At 39.0% G+C, this 22,707-nt stretch overlaps 1 protein-coding gene and 1 long non-coding RNA gene across 3 annotated transcripts; both read right to left on the bottom strand.

Annotated features, from left to right (window-relative positions):
- Positions 1–1,729: 1,729 nt before the first annotated feature.
- spg21 (SPG21 abhydrolase domain containing, maspardin) lies at positions 1,730–22,496 on the bottom strand. Of its 2 annotated transcripts, none has more exons than XM_084351702.1 (9): positions 22,374–22,496; positions 21,963–22,025; positions 14,525–14,686; positions 13,710–13,790; positions 10,308–10,453; positions 10,117–10,225; positions 4,078–4,185; positions 3,834–3,974; positions 1,730–2,499 (listed from the first exon to the last, which is right to left on the bottom strand). In XM_084351702.1, exons 2-9 carry the CDS (start codon positions 22,023–22,025, stop codon positions 2,374–2,376), a joined length of 936 nt encoding a protein of 311 aa, XP_084207828.1. In that variant the 5' UTR covers positions 22,374–22,496; the 3' UTR covers positions 1,730–2,373. The 2 variants fall into 2 exon arrangements, with proteins under 2 accessions (XP_084207828.1, XP_084207827.1); XM_084351701.1 differs by having other exon boundaries at positions 22,296–22,471.
- On the bottom strand, positions 15,500–18,425 carry LOC311255909. The gene is made up of 2 exons (XR_014622413.1): positions 16,738–18,425; positions 15,500–16,633 (listed from the first exon to the last, which is right to left on the bottom strand). It is a non-coding gene; the product is annotated as an uncharacterized lncRNA (long non-coding RNA).
- Positions 22,497–22,707: the final 211 nt, after the last annotated feature.

Below are 22,707 nucleotides of genomic sequence, written 5' to 3'. Positions count from 1 at the left end.
AATGTGGACAGGAGAAGCTGGGGATCGACCCTAGAACAAAAAAATAAGGTTATGGGTTGTAAAACCAAAATGACGAGCTGAGAGGCCAAAACCCTCGAGAGCTGACAGGTTGCTCATAATGAGAGAATTATCATCCAACTCAACAGTTCCTCTTTCACATTACATGTCATTTGAGCCATTGGTCATATAAATATACATTGATTGAACAACTTTATATAACTTTAATCATACCAGGGCTAAAACAGGAGATATTGTAGACTTGGAAGATAAAATTGGTTTAGTATGAAGGAAACAAATGTGTGAAGCACATCCTGCCATTAACAGGGTGCAAATGATATTGGCAGAATTCAACTTTTTTCTGATATTCTGCTAGATGGTGAGTAATATGTGTAAAGAACATGTCTCTGTCCCCAAGGCACAGTCACAACGACATTCTATGTCTTTATTGCAGGCATCGAATCATTTTTATTGGTTGTGAATGCTGAGTCGGCATTTACACTGTTATTCTGGAATTTATTATAATTCTGTCTCCCGTATGTTTTTTGACACCTTTCTCAGACAAATTTTAAGCTACAGAAACTGTACACTATCAAAACATTCAGCTCGCCTTGGTTATGGCATTTCTATCTGTTATACTTTTGGAAATCATCAAGTTTTTTCTGTAATATCTTGCCAATTCATTCTTCTGGGGAAATGTTCTAATTTTGTTGTCACTGCTTCAGTATGTTCAGCTCCAAAAGAGCACACTCAGAAAAAGATTTACAATGGAAGTAATTGGAAAAATCCTGAAATCCTCTTCAATCCCAGGCTACTTTGAACTGCTTCTTCATAGTTTGACCTACAGCCATCATTCAAACTTAAATGAAGTCACAAGTCTTTGCACTGCTCACCCTGTATTTGGCTATTTAAAATCTTAGTTTTTGAAATATCAGTTTTGGTTTTAAGGTTTTTTCAACCCCTCTTCAGATTTTACAGCGTCAAGCACGCCAGCCAACTCCCTCAAAAGCCCAATGTTAATTTTGAGCCTACATTTCTGAAAGACAGCATAAGGCACCAGTTTTCTAAATCGTTGTAGTTTGTAATTTTTGACGCTAAAACAATAAAATAGACATCTCTCTGGCTACTTTTCCTCTCATGATGTTAAAGTTTGCAATAGCAGTAAAAGTAGCAGCCGCTTTCCTGCTTTAAGTGGACCCCCCAATTTCAGTGTTTCTCTGTTCTGATTGGTGGACTGGTGTTACGCTCTATATGTTGACTTTAACTTAATAAATTCAAACCTTGATGTGCTAAATCTAACCTAATCAGCAGCATGTATTGCCTGTGCTGGAGCTTTACCTTGTGGAATATTTTGGTACTGCAGCCAATATTCACACCGCACTCCTGATTAACGCTCGTAGCAGCACGCTAGCTTATATTTCAGTACACCTTATTTTCTGGATATTAGAGAACTGCACCCTTGGAGTGCTGCTGATAATGCAACTATTCTTAATCCTACCGTTCCATTCTGTAGTGGTAAATAAAGGACACTTTTCAGTTCATTTCCTGGATTACTATGCATTCCTTCTGATCGTGGAAGATTCAGCTGTTGCACTATTCCACCAGCTATTCCATGCACCCTGTGCTCTACAGTATGGGCACAAGACTTTGTAAAAAAAATTACCGCTTGCTGCAAGCGATGGCAGCAGATCACAGCAGACCTCAATCCTACACATTTTCTTCAGAAAATACAAAGTTTTCTAGATTTCATTTAATTTTCAATTGAACTGTTAAGAAGCAGCAAATCATAACATCTTAAAGAAAACATCAAGTGACACGTAAACATATTTGGTACAACTTTCAGCTCATAAAAACAGCACTTTCCTCACAGGTCAACTTCCTGCAGAGCAGTGTCCCAAACACTCACATGAGAGGAAATAACAAGTGAATTTCAAAATAAACTTTCAAAAAAGAAGCAAATGTAATGTCATTGCTTTGCTTTACAGAAACACTTTCAGATATGTCGCTCCATAACCCGTGCGTCCATCTTCCTGTTAACAGAAAACCTTTTCACTGCTGGATGTGTTAACATTATACATTGAAAAGAAAATTTGAGGCAAACAGTTCAGACGGTTTTTAAGTGCAACACTTATCAGATTCATTCTACATAAGGCAGGGTGTTGTATATTTTAAAGCAAAGCAGCAATTTATGTACAAGTCATTATCAAAATATTGCTTCATCTGTCAAATAAAAATATTCTCTGTTGACTCGTGAACTGGCTGTTGAACTCCATAGAAAATCTTTAAGGGCCAGTGAAAAGATGCATTCAGGAGAAGAGTTAAACAAATTGTTAGAAATGGTCAGACGAGATAGCCTGCAGGCAGGTAAACGTTGTCTCAGTGGTTGTCATCAGAGTCCTGGTTACTGCTCAGGTGAGTCTCCTGCACCTCCAGCTCTTCAGTACTCACCATGGCAGGACTGATGGCAGCGTATCTCGTTCCATGGAACTGACGCAAGTGAATCTGTACATAAACAACAAGCAGCATTATAAGAACACCTAAAGACAAAGCTATTAAAACCACGTCACATCAGACACAAAATATTACAATATTCCTGAGTTGGGAATGCTCATTCAACAGTAATGCATCAATGACCTGTCTTTTTGTGAACAGACTGGTGTCATTTAAATTCTGCCTGGAGCAATATCCTTGTATTTTAAAGTGGACATATATATATATATATATATACACATACATACACATATATACATATATATACACATATATATATATACATATATATATATATATACATATATATACATATATATATATATACATATATACATATATATATACATATACACATATATATATATATACATATATACATACATATATATATATATACATATATACGTATATATACATATATATATATATATATATATACACACACATATATACATATATATATATATATACACATATATATATATATATATACACATACATATATACATACATATATAAATAAATGAATTCATTTTAAAAAAGAAAATAAAAAATCAATGAATAATATGTAAAAGTTAATAAATAGTTGAATTAATATAAAGGTAAATAAATAAAGAGACAAATTAAAGCAGGAAGATTGGTCACATTTGATAAAATTAATTATTATTTTATTTTTGGTATTAGAGCTAGAATAGTTTGTAGCTAAAGTGGGCCTGTAAAGACGGACTAGTGAGTAGATGAGTCTCTGTTTGCTGTCTCATCTAGACACTTAGCAACAGCCTTTTTTACACCGCCTGTGTATTTCAATAAAAAGAAACTAATAAAAAAATCTAAACTTTTCCGTTTCAAACAACTTTTGACATGAGTCATCAGTTCAATGTCAGGTCAAGTGCATGTTGTCATTAAAGCAAAAGGGAGACATACCACATTCTAAAGTAATCTGAAAGATTCAACTTTTCACTCAACATTTATGCTATTATACGTATTATGTTATTATTTGGTAATGAAAAAATTACATTAGAAAAAGATGCAAAATAGAAGTGACTTTTTGACCCTACTATATTTTTAATCATTTTTGGACAACAATGGAGCTCCATGGCACAGAGAAAAATATATATCAGGCTTTGGATACATACACAATACTTGTCAGTAGACACATTAATAGTTGGCATGTGTCTGCACATAAAGGGAAGTATTATTTTAAGTATCATTAAGTCTGCAGCCCTACCAAATACAACTACTGCTGAAAACTTATCAGCAGTCATTGTTACCAATCTGCTCCATCTCCAAATCCATCAGCTGATAAAGCAGAACTAGCATCATTTGTTAGTAAAAGTGTGTACCTGTATGTAGAGGTTGACTTCAGCACTTCTGCACAGGTATGGGAAGTTTCCTCCTGTTTTCAGATGAGCTCGTCTTGCGTTTGGATACAACTTGTACATCTCCTCCTTTGCCTCCAGTGACAGAGCACTCTGATCAAACACCTCCACACCATTCACAGAGAAATCATGACTGAGATTATTGTAGTAGAAATATACATGAAGTAATACTGGTATACCCAATGAGAGAGGAAGGTTTAACACTTACATCTATAATAGTCACAACGACATCCTTTATTTTGTGTGGCTCCACATAAGAGTTCTGACAGTTGAGTGTTAGCCGTGATGCTAACTCACTTTGGTTCAGACTCTCCAACTGCAGCGTACACAACACATGGAGGGCAGAGGTCAACATTCAAACACAAAAACACAAAGACATCACATACTGGTAATTAAAGAACAAAAGGGCAACCCTGGTTGAAAGTATGACTGAACTGAAATGAAATAATGAATGAGTTAAAAGCTGTCCCTTTTGACTCCATTAAGTAATTCTGTAAGTTATGACTTTGGGGATTTCAGTAATGTAACTAGGAAACTGGACACGCCTGTCATCATACAAATAGATTAGAAGATATCATGTTTATTTTTTTTATTTTTTTCTAAGCGATGCAGCACAAAACAAGTGAGAGACATGATTGTTATATTTATTGCGACTTTGGCAATATCTGCTTCCATTGCTGACCGGGGTAAATATGAAGTAAAACTAAGGTAAATGAATGTGAACACTGGCATTGAAACGTTCGTATTTGAAAAAGGTGTATTGGCATTGAAACAAATATTTGGCACTGAAAAAAGTTCCATTGAAAAATAATATACAAAATCAAAATAAAATGTGAAATTTGTGGCAACTTGGTAACTGATTAGATTTAGCAACTTTTCAGGGAAACAGACAAGAAATACATATTCAAACCTGACTGACCTTTTCCTTTAAAGTCACTCAGAGTCTTCTCCTCTCTAATCTGCACACAGATAGCTGTGGTATTGATAGCTGTCAGTTTCAAGTGAGTTCACGTCATTCAGATGCAGAGAGACAATTGACAGCAGAGGTGGTAGAGTAGCCAAAAACTGTACTCAAGTAAAGGTACTATTAAAAAGTTATGAAGTAGAAGTAAAGGTAATTGGTTATTCTGGTCCCCCTCCAGGGGAGTTGTTTTTTAAAAGCCTGCAACTCCCCTCTAGTCAGTTAGAACTGAAGAAGCCTCTTGGATGAGACGTGAAACATCTTCAAGAAACTGAAACATGTCCAGTCGCCTAAGATATAGCACTTAGATGAAGTTGTGAATGTTTATAAGCTCCACCTCCAATTGGCTGTGATGGAAAGACAAGACCTGGGTGAACACCCTCATTTTTGCCCCTTTCCAGGCACGTTGCTTTGACATGTGTTTAAGTAAAGGATGCTGGCTTTTTAATGCTTGTCTCGTTTTAGGTGCTAGAACATCGTTCAGGTACTGCCCAACTGAGATAAGACAGAAGCGAGATGTCTCACTCCTTATTACTTCCATCATCAGACATCAATGACACGTCTAATTTAGAATGTTGAAGAATTGATTAAGTCTTTTTGGAACAAGATTTAACATCTTCTGCATGCAGTCTGATGAGGTATATGATCTGCTGCAGAAATATCTATTGTTCCCTGTTTTTTCTGTGCATTCGTGCTGACAGAAAAAGAGGCCAAACTCGCCTATTTTCAGCAGGTTTCTCCGTGTGTTTAGAAAAACAACAAAAACACCAATATTGGTGTAAAAGTAGAATAAGACAGCTTTGAGCAGAACAATAGAGACAGCTCAAGCTGAAAAGTAGGTGTGAAACATCTGGCCAGCTCTGACCACACAAAGACTGGTATTTATGAGTTGGGTTACCAAAATGTTAACATTTAAAATAAAATTAGCTAACCCCTTCTTAGGTATAACCAGTGTCGACATGGCTGTGGGCACAGAAATAAAAAAAATATTTTACTTATGTGATTTAGGTCATTAATGTGCACTCATTTCATCGTAGTGCGAGTCTATACAAGCTACTTCCTCTCCTCCTGTCTGTTTGCCGTGGACGTACAGCTGTTTCATGGAAATACTTTAATTAATTTAATTTAAAAAAGTGAAACTTTCAAGCCTTTTTTATTACAAAAAAGGCTTGAAATGTAATGAATCTGAAAATTCAAAAAAAAGAATCAGCGGTTTACAGTTTCAGTACTATGTACTGAGTTTAAAATACAAGGATATTGCTCCAGGCAGAATTTAAATGACACCAGTCTGTTCACAAAAAGACAGGTCATTGATGCATTACTGTTGAATGAGCATTCCCAACTCAGGAATATTGTAATATTTTGTGTCTGATGTGACGTGGTTTTAATAGCTTTGTCTTTAGGTGTTCTTATAATGCTGCTTGTTGTTTATGTACACACACACACACACACACACACACACACACACACACACACACACACTAATAAAGTTTCTAATTTCACCATTTCACAGCACAAACGTCCATTTGCCTGTGTGGGGCTTAAAGTGATCATATGCCAAAATATTTAGACACCAAAAAGCATTAACACACATATCGGCATACCTCATGTGACGTGCATTTTCAATGATGAAATAACATTTATGATGATTTTTTTGGTATTCTGTTCAAATAGTCTAATATCTCTGAGGGAATCTGTCAATTGTCTTTGACTGACAGCTGTCACATGTCACACTGCCCCTCATGCACTGTAAGGGCTGCCTCCAAGATGAAGAAATACAATTGGTTCATTTAAAAAACCTACTCTCTATCAACATGGATCTTCCAAAAGTTTTTTTTCCCCATCTACAAGAATGATATTCCTGAATCCGTGTTCAGCATTGCTTGTTTCAGTGTTTATATATACTCAATGCTTGTTGTTATAACCATGCTGACAATCAGGTAAGCGCTACTATTCATGCTTTATTCATAGGGGTGTGACTTGCACTGAATAGATCAGAACTGAAAAAAACTTTAATTTCTAATGAAGACAGTTTTTTTCTGTTTATATGCTTTACTCACAGGGGTGTGAGTTGATCTGGATATGACGTGTCAGTGGCGCAAAAATTATACGGCAATCAGCCGCCAAATGAAAACTACCTGCTTTATATTGTGCAGGATCCCCTTGTGTCACCAAAACAACTCTGACGCATTAAGGGTCACAAGACTTCTTGGGTTGTTCTGTGGTGTCTGGCAGTGGGACATTGGCAGTGGATCCTTCGCATCCTGTGGGTTGGGGGTGGGGCCTCCATATATTGGATTTGTTCCTGCACATCCCACAGAAGCTGGTATCTGGTATCATCATGCAAGTAGACACACCGATTTCAACAAACAAAACTTGGTATTGGTGAATAAACTAACTGAACCGCTGACAAGAATACTCAGCTCTGAGCACTCTCTTGTGATGATGATGACGACAGATGATGCTTTGCCGTTCAGGAGACACGCCGTGTTGAAACCATAGAAATAAATCACTATTTGGTTTATTTGAATTTTCAGTTCAATCCTTCTTGGGAAAATCTACAGTCAAAATCACCCAACAGTGGGTTTTTCAGTTCCATAGTTACATTTAACAAGATGTGTGACACTCAAACTTCAATGCAGGACCAAATAACTTCTCGATGAGACAGAACTACTTTAACACTAGAGTTATTAAATTTAGATCAACACTACAGTACCACAATGAAAGAAAGGTTGCAAGAAGTGAAAACTGGTGGAGATGGGAATTTTTGATAATGACAGATTCTTTGTTCTGGTAAAAAAAAAAAAAAAAGACTTCCTGTTATTTATTTGATTACTGTAACAATTCAGCAACAACTATTAAAAAATGAATGCATGTTACCAAGTTTCCTTAGGGTCTCTTGGATGTTCAGTATTTCAAATTTCAATCCAGTGAAAAATAAGCGATACACATACAATCATAATTTAAAAAAAGGTATTTGGAGTACAGCTACAGGATGTAGCAGGGTGCCATGAATTTAATATAGGTTTCAACATGATGTTTTTTTAAAGAAAATCCATGACATGAACTGGGAGGGCCTTGTTTAGTTGGTATGCAATGACCGTTCGAAGCAGCTGTGTTTCGTTTCTGAGGGCCACCGTTGTGTGTTTCTTTCAAATTGTACTGTTATTTCCATTTTCTTAGCTTAGCTTTTAGCAATGTAGCAAGCTGGCTAAGTTTGTGTCAAGTTTCTGTGGCTGAACACAGCTATATTACATATGCAATGTGGAGACAAAGATCCTTTTCAAACACAGGACATGGCGGTATCTCAGACACTTGCAAGGCAGGGATGTGAAAGATGATCTGACTCTCCTTGCTGATGACAGAAGACGATTTTCTCTGCTGGGATGAAAGACCCATCACATCACATTGTTTTATCAGTATGTACTGTAGGTCTCCCAATCTGTCTGCATTAATATCAATTTCAATGCTTAATCTTGTCTCCTCTGGGTGTGAATGGCGCCCAGGCTCTGCAGAGACTGCATCTGTCACTCTGCTTCTGTTGCCACTGAGCCAACTCAGCTGCTACAAAGTAGCAAGTTGCGGAAGTAACTACAATTCCTGGCCTGTGAATTGGGTGAATTACAATTGGCTACTAATCAAATGTTATTCTAAATTAAGTTAGTCTGTCTTTGTTATTACTTGTAGTAATAAATGTTTCTCTAAGTTAGGAAATATAATGCCCACAGTTTGCATAATCTGGTTGAATGTTAGAGTAAGAGTTGCTAAAACTACTTATTTGTAATGCATGTCTTGAACAAATGTTGGCATCTTCTCGTCAGCGAAGCTGAACAGCTCTTCATGCACAACTCGTTACATTGTGTGCCATATACATATGTAATGAGCTGGGCCTGTAGAGTATGGTCATTCACTCTGTACGAGGGCTGAGGGGCTGCCTTTCACCCTACCTACACACTCAAAACAAATAACTAAGAGTTACAGCACAGGAACATAAGTAGAAACTGCATTTAGGACCTGAGCCAATAAACTATTAATGAATATAAATTTAAAATGTGACATGTCCAGCCAATTAGGAGTTTGACATTTTAAGTGGCAAAAACATTATGACAAAAGTTACCGTGCATAGCAGCAGCTTTGAATACATTATCCGGCTACCTTGTTGCAGTCACGCTGTCTGTAATCACCTACTCCAAAAGTTTCAAAAGGTGATGTTAGGTGAGGTGATGTTAGGTGAGGTGAGGTGAGGTGAGGTGAGGTGAGGTGAGGTGAGGTGAGGTCCCCTGTCTTCTCTTTTGACTAATGTTATAGTTATTACTATGGACGCTTCAAATGCAGGTCAATTCACACATCTGCTAGTAAAACATTAATGGAGAGGACTATAACTTTAGAAACTTTTTTTTTACATTGTCAAGCATATAAACGGGAAAAAAAACTGTCTTATGTCAGAAATTAAAGTTATTTTCGTATTTTCGTTTTTTTTTCTCACAAGTGACGCTTCATATCAACTCACACACCCCTGAGTAAAGACTAAAAATAAATGTTACCTCATTTTATCAGCACAACGATTGTAACAACAAGCATCAGGTGGATATTAACACTGAAGCAAGTGATGCTGAACATGAATTCAGGACTATCATTCTTGCAGAAGGGGAAAAAAATAAAAGAATTGTCCTGCAGCTATACGCAAGTGTGGCACGGTAACATTACAGCAAACGAGATTAATTTGATGGGACTATGCAGGTAAACATTTTTCTGTGAATTAAACAACATTCGGCAGATCCATGTTGATAGAAAGGGATCAGGTATCCCAAATGCACCAACTGTTCTCCTCATCCTAGAGGCCTTACAGTGTATAAGGAGGACCGTGACGCGCAACAGTTGTCTTAAGACTTTTTTCACTGAATACAATACAAAACATTTCTAACCAGTCTTCAGTTTCTCTGCACTGAAATACAGGTCACTGTCTATATTAGCATGTGGTTAGCTGAAGTTTGTTTGCGAGCCAAAGTAACATTGACCAGCGTTTGCAATGGCAACTACCAACCACCAGTACCAATGTAATTTTATTTTTGGCAGAGTGTTCATGAGCAGAGTCACAGCACTACCTTCTGTGTCACCCTCAGGAATTGCTCTTTCATGTAGTTGTTGTTTTCCGATGTCTGGGTCACCACACCTTACATGTATTTTATGTACTTGGGCCTCAAGTGCCTTTCTGGTGCCAGCAAACACATAGCAATAGAGACTGACACATGAAGACACATATCCAAGGACCACACATCTACCCACCCTGTCAACCATGAAGTCGATTGCATCAGCCATTTTGGAGTCCACAGGTCCTTTAGCAAAGTTCCCAAGAACAATCTTCTTCAACATGAAAGCTGGCATCAACCAGAAACTGTTGAGCAGGAACATGGAAAACATTAATAATGAATGTTGACATTCAGAGGAAAATCTGTGCTAGAATAATCGAAACTCACCTGTTTGCCGTCCATGTCTGATTAAAGATGGAGGTATCACTGAATGAATTACACAGTATCAGTGAGTGTACTCTGGGAGACTTGTGTGTACTCTCTGCAAACTTCTGAGCCAAGAATCCACCCAGAGATGCCCCAAACAGATGGACCTAAAAGTTCAGGGTCAGAGGTCATAATTTAATGAGGAGACAGCGCACAAAAGTCCGATTAGGTGACATTCCCACATTAATGACAGTCCTAATAAGAACTTGTTTAAAATAGGCATACCCTACTTAATCACATTTGATTATTTTGTCTTTTATTTGGAACTTCCATAGAAAAAAACAACTGCTGCATATGAGACAACACTTAACATTTTAAACAAAAGACCCAAAATGGTAAAACTGACATTCCTTCATTTGGCACTGAATAGTATGCCTTTAAGGTTTCAAATAATAGAAATAAAGATACAAGAGATATGCATTACCGCCACCAACTAGCACTCTCATGTCAGAAGGTGGTAAGCAGTCCCGCTGCCCAAATCACACAACCTTGCAAGGCAGCTGGACTCACAAGATCACAAGAATCCAGTTCTGATTTCTTAGATAGCCTGCCCTGAATATAGAGCAGAGACACTAAAGCCATTTTTTAACATACTGTACAATGGCTGGAGAATCAGGTTCAGACACTGTCTCTTCAAACATGTCGCACACAACAAGAGATAGTCCATGTCAGATGCGTTCCCACTTGCTGGAAAAACTCTGTTTGGTTAAGGCAAGGGGTGGCGCCTAAGTGGAGTGTGTAGGATGAGGACTTGTCTGAAATGATGACTGTTGGGTTGATATCAGGTCTACATGTATTTGGATGTATTCCCAATATCAACAAAAGAGTGAACTGTTTCGAGTGCACAGACTGGCACATGTTGGAAAATGCTGCCACCCTGGATAACATCATCAGTCCTGAGGAATATACATCAGTGACATTGTATACCAGCAAATGTGTTGATGATGTGATGATCACAAACATCTGTAAGCAGGTATCAAAGGAACCTAAGTCCCCCCCACGCATCGCAGTAGAGCCCGACCGATAAAGGATTTTTAAGGCCGATACCGATACAAATATTTGGTGATTTAAAAATCCGACATTCCGATATTTCGGCCGATATGTATATATATATAAAAATAATCCAGAAACGTGTAACAAAACATACAACAGATTTCTGTAATATTAGTTATTTGTAGTTATTTATGAGTCCTCACTGAAATAATATGATAATGCAGTTTAAAAATAAACTTGTTTGTTTTATTGTCACAACAGAACGGAGGAACATCAAAATTACTAGCTAATTCCGTTTCAACAGTAACAGCAGCAAAGCTGGACATGGTAGTCACAAATTTTGTCATACTTATTTGAGTTAAGAGAACTGATGAGGATGTTCTTTTAATTGTCATTCAACAATGTATTTCTCGTGACAGTTGCCCTGAACACACTTCAACGATGATCTCAGTCGTGGATAACTGGTTCGCTCTGCCCGGCTCTGGCTGGATCAGCTGGTTGTCGGGTTTGTGGCGTTCTAAACACGAGTGTTGCCAACAGGGACGTTGTAGAGTGTCCTCTGGTGGACAAACTATGCAACGCCAACACTCATAACATGGTTGAAGGGTGTTTCGTCCGTTCTTATTTTATTTTTTAAATATTCATTTATCGGCCATTATAAATGCCGATACCGATAGTTTGGAAAATGCCTAATATCGGCCAGCCGATATATCGGTCGGGCTCTACATCACAGCCTGCAGAGGCAACACAAGTCAGACATGCAAACCTACAGGTGTGATTGCAAGTTGCAGATTGAGAGCATATTATCCTGACCTCCGTGTAAGCTGTGGAACTTCGATCTGTTGCTGCAGAGGGCGAATGTAAGAAAAAGCTGCAGTCCAACTGCAATAAAAAATGGTTATCCTGGTGAACTTGTTCACCATGACGTGTTGTACGTGTTGTATGTCTGTTCCTTAGTCGTCAGTATAAAGAGACCAAAGCTGAACAAGTGTAGTGGTCGGAGAGGGCACGTCAAGAGCGGAACACGCATTGAAAGCGCACAGAGCCAAGCTGCACCTCCGAGTACGCACAGGGCTGCAGCTCTAACAGGTGACAGTGAATCCAACCTGGTGGTAAACCTGCTGCAGAGGAGAGGCGAGACACTGACCTGATGAGAACTGTAACCAAAGAAATACAGACGGCTCACAGACTCGCACCAGCAGCCTCTGAGCGCCAACAGAATAATCCTCCTCAGCTTCAGAGTGACTTTGAATCGCCAAATGACTTTAATGAATTTCATTTGTTTATAAAATGAAGATGTTTTTAAATATAATTTCCATGAGGCTCTCAGCAGACAGAACACAGGCAATTAATTTGGCATATAATATTCCTCATACTCGCAGCTGTAGCAACGTTAGCGACGTTACATGTTGATTCCCGTTCTTTTGGTCATTATTTAAAATCATTATTAGTAAGCTGGGTTTTATACCATGATTTGGCTTAAAGTGTGTCCATTTAATAGAATTGCGCTCATGCACTGCATTCAGCGGTTAGGGAAGTTCATATAAGGATAATTCACTGCCAACTCCAGAATTTCCCAAAAAAATCCCCAAATTTCCCAGTTAATTTCATTGAATTTTGTCAAAAAAAATCATGTTGAAACTTCTATTAAATTCATGGGACCTTGCAAAATCCTATAGCTGTACACCAAATACTTTTAAGTAATGAATCTTTGAAGTTTGGCCCTCTGAGCTAAATTTCAGCATTTTTGTTATCTTTCTTTGTATGCATATTCTCAGCCTCACTACAAATAAAGAAAAGAAAAAAAGTTCATATTCATTTATAATCAACACAATACTACTGTTTTAACTGAGGAAGAGTTCAGAAATCAATATTTGGTGGAATAACCCTGATTGTCAATCACAGCTTTCATGCGTCTTGGCATGCTCTCCACCAGTTGTTCACATTGCTGAGTGCTGGGTGACTTTATGCTCTCCTGGCCCAAAAATTCAAGCAGCTCAGCTTTGTCTGATGGCTTGTGACCATCCATCTTCCTCTTGATCACATTCCAGAGGTTTTCAATGGTGTTCAGGTCTGGAGATTGGACTAGCTATGACAGGGTCTTGATCTGGTGGTCCTTCATCCACACCTTGATTGACTTAGCTGTGTGGCATGGAGCATTGTCCTGCTGTAAAAAACAATCCTCGGAGTTGGGGATTTTATTGCCTCAATTAACTACATTTACCATCAACACTGATTGGGATATCCACATAAAACATGGCGAATTTCTCTTTTAACCGCTGACCCACCAAAAAGCTTTTGTCTCCAAATGGACATGCCGCCATCAGAAATAGGGATCAGCTCTGTAACAGGAGGAAAACACAGACTTACTTTATCCAGCTGCAGGTGATCGAGAAGTTTCCTGAAGCCATCACAGAACTCAACGAGATCCCAGTACACCGGATATTGCAGCTGGAAACCATACGGACTAGTTTATTATTTTGTTACCCATACCATTTTAACCATTTAGCTCTTATCAGTGTCTATGTGACATGAGACAGTGTTTATGAGCCGACTAAAAATGTTTCACATTAACACAGGAGGTGACAGTTCTTCACACCAGGCTCAAATGAACAAACACCAGACTGCAAGATCTGTGATTCACTGTCCTTCACACAAACACAGAAACTGTTATACTGGCCTGAGTAAAATAGTTCTTTCAGGACATTCAACAAGTTGTATTATATACGTAGCTGACATGTACATATCTATTGACTCATCATTAAATAAGAGTTGGTCATACAGCTGAAATGAATGTCGATTAATAGATTAGTCAATAGACAATAAAATTAATCTGGACCATTTTGATTATTGGTTTCTCTTTTTGGATATTTATCAAGCCAAAGTCCCACTCATCCTTTGGTGTCAACTTCTCCAATGTGTCAGGTCTTAAGATTTTACTCTGTTTTCTATCTCAATAAACTGAATATCTTTGGATTTGGGACTTTGGACAAGGCATTTTAAAGTGTAACCTTGGGTTAAAGAAGATGGACAAAACAAATAATCAGACTGACAAAAAATAAACCACACATGAATCCTATTACACTATACTGAGTAGTTGCAGCTCTAGTAAGTATGAGGCTGTGAAAACTGAAAATAAAATAAAAAATGCTCAAGCTGCAGTGCGTTTGTGGTGACCAGCTCACCGAGATCACTCTGTAGCCCCAGCCTGTCAGAGCCAACACCTGCTGAAAGAACACCTCAGCTGTCCCACTGACTGGAGGCAGGAAGATGATGGGACACCTGATGCTCTTTGGGCCGGCATCATACAGCGACCACACCTTACTGTCATCATCATCGACAATAATCTGGTGAATACAAAAACACATGGTGATTAAAATACATCATGGCCCTAAAGTCTCCTCTCAAACTGGCTTTCCAACAGACCGTGGGAGAAAAATACAGGGTTCTTCTCATTTCTCTGTTTTGTGCCTCCTCACCTCCTCTCTCCTCATGCCTGTGACCTGGAAATCAATCTTAGCACGCCATATTGAAATATGACTCAATTTCTAAAATGCTGCTTGAGGAGAGAGGAGCAAGGAGCGAGGAGGCTGTGCGGAGGAGCTATGAGAGAGGACGCACAGCTGTATCCTTTGCGGAAGTTTTTCAGCACCCCTAGACCAAAAGGTGTGACACAAAATTGATATATATAAGCCTTAGTGGGAGCAGGACTCTACCAATGTTTCTTCATATCATAAGTTTTGTAACACATTTTATATGATAAAATGTGCAATCAAGCCTTCTGTCCTTCACTGTTTTTGTATTGCCTGGTAAGGCAATTACATTGACATGACATTTTACCTTCATTTGTTTTTGTCACATGCCATGTTTAGAACTGATTTAACGTTAATATTTAAGTAGACTAGTAGACAATAACAATTAATAATTATTAGGTATAATTATTAATTATATTAAATAATAAGATCTAATTTACATTAGATCACCTCAGGAGCACCACCCTTGAAGAAGGAAAAAAGGAAATTCTACAATTCAGTCTCATAAAAAGGTATTAATCTGTCAACTAGTAACTCTGATTAATAATTAATTTAATAACTTCAACCAAAAGAGTCCTTAAGAGGTTGGGAAAATTCACTCTAGTACAATATTAAATAGACAGCACCTGGGTTTCAAATGCTTTTTATTTAACACAATCATGAAAACACAATCTAACATGTACAATATACAAGTGTGTGTGTGTGTGTGTGTGTGTGTGTGTGTGTGTGTGTGTACCAAGTAAAATAGTGGCTAGGGTTCAAAGTGCCAAGCTGCATGGCATGGACAAAAAAAAACAAAACTACAACCTAAATGGCTGATGAAAGGGAACTACAACATGGCCAATGAGGGCAGTTCTTTGATAGGAGAGAAACATCAGCCCTTTTCACACGGGGAGATTTGAGGCAGAAAGGCGTGCATACCTTAGACACCGTAGACGTTTGGTTCTTCTGAGTCAATTCTCACTGGTCTCCTGGAGGGAGAATGTCGATGAGAGAGACACCACATGGGTGTTCTGGTCATTTTTTGCATGTGGCAGAACATTTTTGACCTTGTGTTGGAGCTTGTTGAGCACCACCTGAGGCGCAAGACAACAAAGTGGTGACAGCCTTTAGAACCTCAGCTTCGACTCAAGGTTGCTTTGTTGTGATATGCTACGCCAGGTAAATACCAAGTCACAGAGGAGGGATCTGCTGAACGGGGCTATCCAATGTGTGCTGGTGCCATAGATGGCACACATATTCCTATTATCGCCCCCCATGACGACGCACCAGCCTACTACAGTTGGAAGGAGTGGCACTCTATTGTTCTCCAAGCTGTTATTGACCACAACTGCTGGTAAGGATGATGGCCTGTGTCACATACATTTGTTTTCACAAAAAATATGCCTATATAACTTTGTCACAGGTGTTTCATAACCTAGGTATCATTGCAAAATCCCCATCTTGCTGGGGTCTGGGGAGCTGGGCACTGTGGTGCAGGAGCTGGCATGGGCATGCGATGAGGTCATGCAGAAGCGAGGCCTGGCCCTGCATCTGAATGTCCTGGAACATGGTGCCAAACACATTCATCTGTTCATCTCGCTCCCGTCTGGCAGCCTGCCATGCCTATCTTCTCAGTTCCTCCTCATGGGCCCTGTCTCTCGAGGCGTAGCCACTCTCGCTCCTCATCCTCGTGGTCCATAGCAAGCAGAAGCTCCTTTATCACTTTGCTGACCACCCGGGCCTTTGATAGTTTCCGCCTTTTCTGCAGCGTCAGGCATTCTAGAGAACAGATAATGAGTGTTATCAATATGGCTCTTTGTTGGCAAGCACACAGAAAAGCACACAGGGAAAACATGTTAAGCACGAACAAAAGGAAGTTTTACCTGGTTATTCATGATAGCAGTCCCCTTCTTTACTGACGTCAGTGTCAAGGCCATTAATGTCCTCAGTGGCCGTGCTGTGGTCGTTAACCTGGTGATATTTCTTCTGCAGAGTTCAGCTTTCCCATGACCTGTGTCTCGTCTCTCACAAAGCTGCACTCTTTGAGTCTTTTTGCCAACCCTTCAAGCAACGGGCCATCATTTACCATCCCCAAGAAGTGGCGGTTGATTTCGTCCTCTGCATGCAGCGAAGGGGTTTGCAGACCTCGTCTCCCCAGTTTCCAGACATCGTCTTTATTTCTCTTTGCAACCAAAATATTACCTGCCTACTGCTGCCAGCTGATTTTTAAAACCCCCTGTTGTGGGACGCCCACCATTCACAGAACGTTGTATCGCCTATGTTGTGCCTTTGTTACTACCTCAGCTGGCGGATCAGAGGCGAAACAAAACTGTCCCCCATTCCACCTCTGTAACTCTCACATAGAAGGCATGGTGGAATATCGGCGCAAGATTCCCGCCTTGAAAAGGCAGCGTGAATGGGGCAAAAGAAACAACGGTGTTGTGCTCACTGATATTACACAAAGGTTTGATATGGTCCAGGCTGAAGAGTGTGTGACACGGTGCCAAGAGAGATGGTGAGTTGCATGCAAAGACTCTGTAACGCATAATTTAACGATCATCAATTTAGTCGCGTGGCAGAGCCAACTACCGATGACCTGACTACGCAGAGATCACATTAACACTCAAACAGTGAACAAACCACATAGATTTAGCACATTTGCATTACATCAACCAACGTTTAACATTTCTGTGCTTACAGTAGCTGTGCTATGATATACCATCTGCTATCTAGACCCAGCTCAACGTTACCAGTCTTTGAAAAAAGGTGCTGATGGTTCCTCAGCTAATGCAAAGCTTGGGAAAGTTGTGGTCCCAATTTTGAACAGTGCCCTCCTGCTGTGTAGTGTCCGACGACAGAAGGTGGAAGAAACTGGTTGCTCCCGTTGTTCCTTCCTTGTTCTCTTTCTTCATTGCTGCTCGGCCTGCTGGAACTGCAGCTGGCAACTTGCAGCAGCTGTCAAGCCCAGGAGGGTCCAGAAGAAGAGTTGGGGGACACGGCAGCCAAGTGGGAGAAGAGAGAGAACACAAGAGGGAGCTGGAGTGTTGATAACCTGGACAGTGGGGGTCTGTCAACCTGACCAATAGTAGCCCAAAGCTGGGTCTCTGGGCAGTCTCTGCACCTAGGTGTGAAGACTGGAGAATTCTGGGGAACCGAGTTTAGTTTAGAGTTCATTTGGAAATCCACAATGAACAACTTCATCTATGGATCTCAACAGACAGCTCAGATGAATCAGCTGTGCCACACAACATAACTAATTGACATTGCTTTAAAATACACCTTTGAAGCACAGAAGTCTCATTTTATTAAATGCCTGTTGCCTCGGTCCCTTTCTCCTCATGTCTCTTCCTCGTCTCCTATGCTCACATCACATGTTAGGGGACTAAGATGTGAGTAGAGGAAATAAGTTGTGTATGTACAAACTGACAAATGAGAAGAGGGACTGATTTATACATGAGGAGTTTCCAAGATAAGTCATTATACTTGAGTAAATTATCCAAAAGAGGATTAGGGAGTCTCGATCTTTTTTTTGTTTTTATCTTTTAGCACAGATGGCTTTGCCATTTTTAGATCATCATTAGGATCATTGGTTTTATAACTCATTTAATACATTTTAATTCTTATTTCAAAAGCTGGTCTACATGGTGTCATGAGCGATATAATCTCCATTATACAATATTCGCCTTATTGTCAAATTTGAATAATTTATCAACAATATAAATGTAACAATAACTTGTTTCACCAGTCAACCGGAAACTAACTGTAAACAAAAGAAGAGAGGTCATAGAGGGTGCCTGCCTGCCATCTAGTGACTCTTTTGTGTAGCTGCAGTTTGCACTCTTCACAGCAGATGTAAAGAGCACATTTAATGTAGTGTGTTGTGATGGTCATGTCGCTCTGTGTTGCTCCGGAGGTGCAGCAATCTGTCGTTAAAGCCACTAAATCTGCACTGCTCAGAGATCCAATAACTTTTTCTGTCACATTATCATACATGGAGGGCAACACCTTTGTGGTAACATGCCAGCTGCTTGGCATTTCATAGTGTGGTTCCAGTACTCTAATTAAATGCTTAAATCCAAGGTTTTCCTCCACCGAATAAGGTCGCATGTCTGATGCTACAAATACCCCTATAGCGCAAAATATTGCTTTATCGTGAGTTGAATTTTGTGGAAGTTTAGCTCTAAATGACAACCGAAGAGTTTGCTGTGTTAACAGTGTAGTTTTCTCAATTAAGTCTACTTCTTCTTCTTTATGATGCCTGCGGAGATGTCCTGCCACATTTGTTGTGTTGACTGTGGAGGCATATGCTACACGGGCAAAGCATAGCTTACAAACTGGGGTTTTCTTGTCGACAACGTGAAGGTTGATGACATAACTCACCTGGAACGCAAAATATTTCCACACCAAGTTCAGTTGATGTGACTCCTATATCAGCAGTTGCCATGGTGTCTTTAAATTGGCTGCAGCTTCAAGTTAGAAGAGGTAACTTGCTGTGCTACAACATGCTGTGTGAAAAGTGGGAAACTACTAGTATGCCAATAAAAACATTGCAAAATGAGAGATCAAGCACTGAGATCACAACTGCAAATAGAGATAAAACCTCAAACCTCCAAGAAATGAGTAGTGTCTTTGAATCTTACTACTCACAACTATACTCATCAGAATGCCATTCAACTACCGAAACTCTCCATTATGTTTGGGGAAATGTAAAGATTATTTCACATAGTAAAGAAGCTAAAGCCGGGCTGATTGATTTATATAAAATTTTCAAAAATAATTTATTGTCCCCACTACTTGATATGTTGGTAAAAAGCTTCAAATTGGTTACCCCCATCTCTTTGGAACGCTCTTATAATTGTAATTACTAAAATTTCTAACCAACTAAATGTGACTCGTTTAGGCCAATTTCACTAATAAACTCTGATGCATAGGTAATTACTAAAATGCTCGCACCTAGGCTTGAAAAGTATTTGCCTCCAATCTCGGATTCCAATAAAGATAGGTTTGTTAAGGGACGTCAAGCTTTTCACTGTATCCATAGGGTTCTAAATATTATTCATACAAAGGTAGAACATCCAGATACAGCAGTACAATCGTTAGACACGGAAAAAACATTTTGACAGAGAGGAACATTGTTATCTCCACAAAGTACTTGTTTGTTTATGTTTCTGCAGCCATTTCTCCACTTGGATTAAAGTATTATACATAATAATTCAGTAGCATCAGTGACAACCAACAAAATAGTATCCAAACCCTTAAACCTTGGCAGAGGCACGCACCAAGGATGTCCTCTCTTACCACTTCCATTTGTGCTTGCAGTGGAACCTTTGGCAACTGCCATTAGGAGTAACCAAAATGTCTGTGGCATTTAAATAAATGATATAGACAATAAAATTGGACAGCTTGCGGACAATATTGTTGTGTTTCTATCACAGTTGGAACAGTTAATACAAAATCTGTGATGTCTGTTTGATTATTCACTCATTTAGCAGCTTCTCTGTCTTTAAAACACCTGCTATTGCAATCTGCTATTCTTTTCCTTGAGCATTCCGAAAGATTAAATCCACCGGTTCAAAACTCACATAAGTCTCAAATAACCTACGTACCTAGGCCTAAAAATCCCCCCTAAAATTGACAACTCAGATTCTGTAAATTATGACCCAGTCATCAAATCCGTATCAAAATCGATTAACATATGGTCAATGCTTACAATTTCAATGATGGGACGTGTTAATATTCTCAAAATGAATGTTCTCCCCAAATTCCTTTACCAGTCCACCAGGCTTTCTGGAAAGAGGTTTTGGATATCCTTTCACATGTCATAGGAGTAAAGTTAGATGTATACCCCAAAATGTCAATTCTAGGGATTTTTCATTTAAATTATAAATTAAACAAGGCAGGTAAGAAAATTATTACTTATTACAAGCAAAACACACCATAGACAGAGCATAATCCGGAGTGTGCAGCTTATGTTGATTGTCCGGCCTCAGCTGGACAATAAAGTTGCAACGTTTCTCCCATGCTTTGAATTGTGGACGGACATTAGGCTAATGTTACTTATGTAGGAGGTATGTTGGAGGGAGGCAGAGATCATCTGTGAGTGTTAAAAAAAAATCTCACTGAGTATTTTTTTAGACAGACATCTCAGGGCACATGTCGGATTTTAGAACTTGCTGGGAAGCACGAACCGAATGAGACCCACGCTGAGCATGCTTTCTGCCTCACAACGATTAATAATCACGTTAGCCATTTTCACCTGAAGCCAACGTCTGCAGCTATAAATAATAACTGTTACAGCAAGCCCAGCTAATCAGCCAAGATCTGAGGAAGCACTGTCAACTTTGCCATCCAACTCTGAGTCAATAAATGCCTTATCTTAAAGCTGCTTTGTTTGTAGATTACAACAAACGTCTAAGGCACTGCAGATGGATGTTTTGTTTTTGTAATGTTTATGTTTTGAAAAGATACAGCTTTTATTTTGTAGACTGTTGTAGTCTGACTGTTGGAAGGTCTTTCTGAATAAAAGGGGAATTTAAATGATGTAAAAGTAGGCATGTGCAACAATATAGATTGTTGAGGATGCCATACACTGAGATGCATCACAATGCATCGAGAATAGTTTTGCATTCATTGACAGCTGAATTGTAATCGAATAGAATCTTGAGGCCTATGAAGATTCACACCTCTGCTTAACACTCATTGTGATACGTAAAGTATAAAAAATCCAATAACCACACGTTTAAAAATAACATCAATTAAAGTACTTTATGTAGAGTGCTGCATAATATTGGCAAAATTATGCCCTCAAATAGTGCCCATCACCAGTTTAATCAGTTTCATCACCATCTTGCTTTGCTTTTGGACACTTACTTTATATTGTTCATAAAAATATGAATTATTATATTAATAATTAAAAGGGTTGGTGAGAGTTTCCAAAATAAGGGCCAACAAACAAGAATTTTGATAGGGCCCCCGAGTGTTTCCATATTTCTGCACGTTTGTCACATTATTACTTGCGAATGTGTGTCTATGTGTGCTTCTTGTCTATAAAAGCAGCGGCCCAGTGATATACCCCACCATCACAGATTAGGAATCATGAGGTACTTACTCTCTTCAGCGGCACTGTGCTTCTGAACCAATTATAGTCAGGAGACACTTTGATCTCCTCCATCTGAGGACACATTCAGATACAACATTCAGGAAATACAATGACTTCGACAGATAAATCCCTCAGTTAACGTTAGCGATAGTTCATAAACTCAGTTGTTAACGTAGCGTAAAACAAACACCTGACCTGTCATATTTTAGCATAACTGCTACCGTTAACGTTGACAATTAAACATCAGTGTGTGGCAGCCAACACTCGTTCTAGTAGGAACTTAAAAGGCCAAACATATTAATTCTATCTAATTAACATTTGTGCGGAGTTTGGTAGTGTTACCGTGTTCGTTGTCGATGCAAGTCACCGCGTCCGAAGAATTTTATCCATATCTAGCTAACAATTTCTCCGGCTGCCTACCTGGTCATATGACTCCGATTTTCACACACTTCCGCAAAGCATTACTCGTTTTCTTCTTCTTCTTTTCGGTTAAACGGCAGCTTGCATCCTTGGCGTTGCATTCTTCTTCCTCTTCTTCTTCTTGGCGTTTTATGGCGGTTGGCAAACAACATTTTGGCGCATTACCGCCACCAACTGGTATGGATCGGGAATTTAATTTACATTTACTGATTACATTTAAATTGCATTACATTTAAAAATTAAAAATACAACATTAATAATAATAATAACAATAACAATGATAACCAAAATAATTAAATACACTTGGGTTATATTATTTTCTATCAAGTTCGCT

Source organism: Pagrus pagrus (assembly GCF_965226575.1).
Source record: "Pagrus pagrus genome assembly, chromosome: 1".
Lineage (NCBI taxonomy): Eukaryota > Metazoa > Chordata > Actinopteri > Spariformes > Sparidae > Pagrus > Pagrus pagrus.
This window is presented reverse-complemented; position numbering and strand designations above follow the sequence as displayed.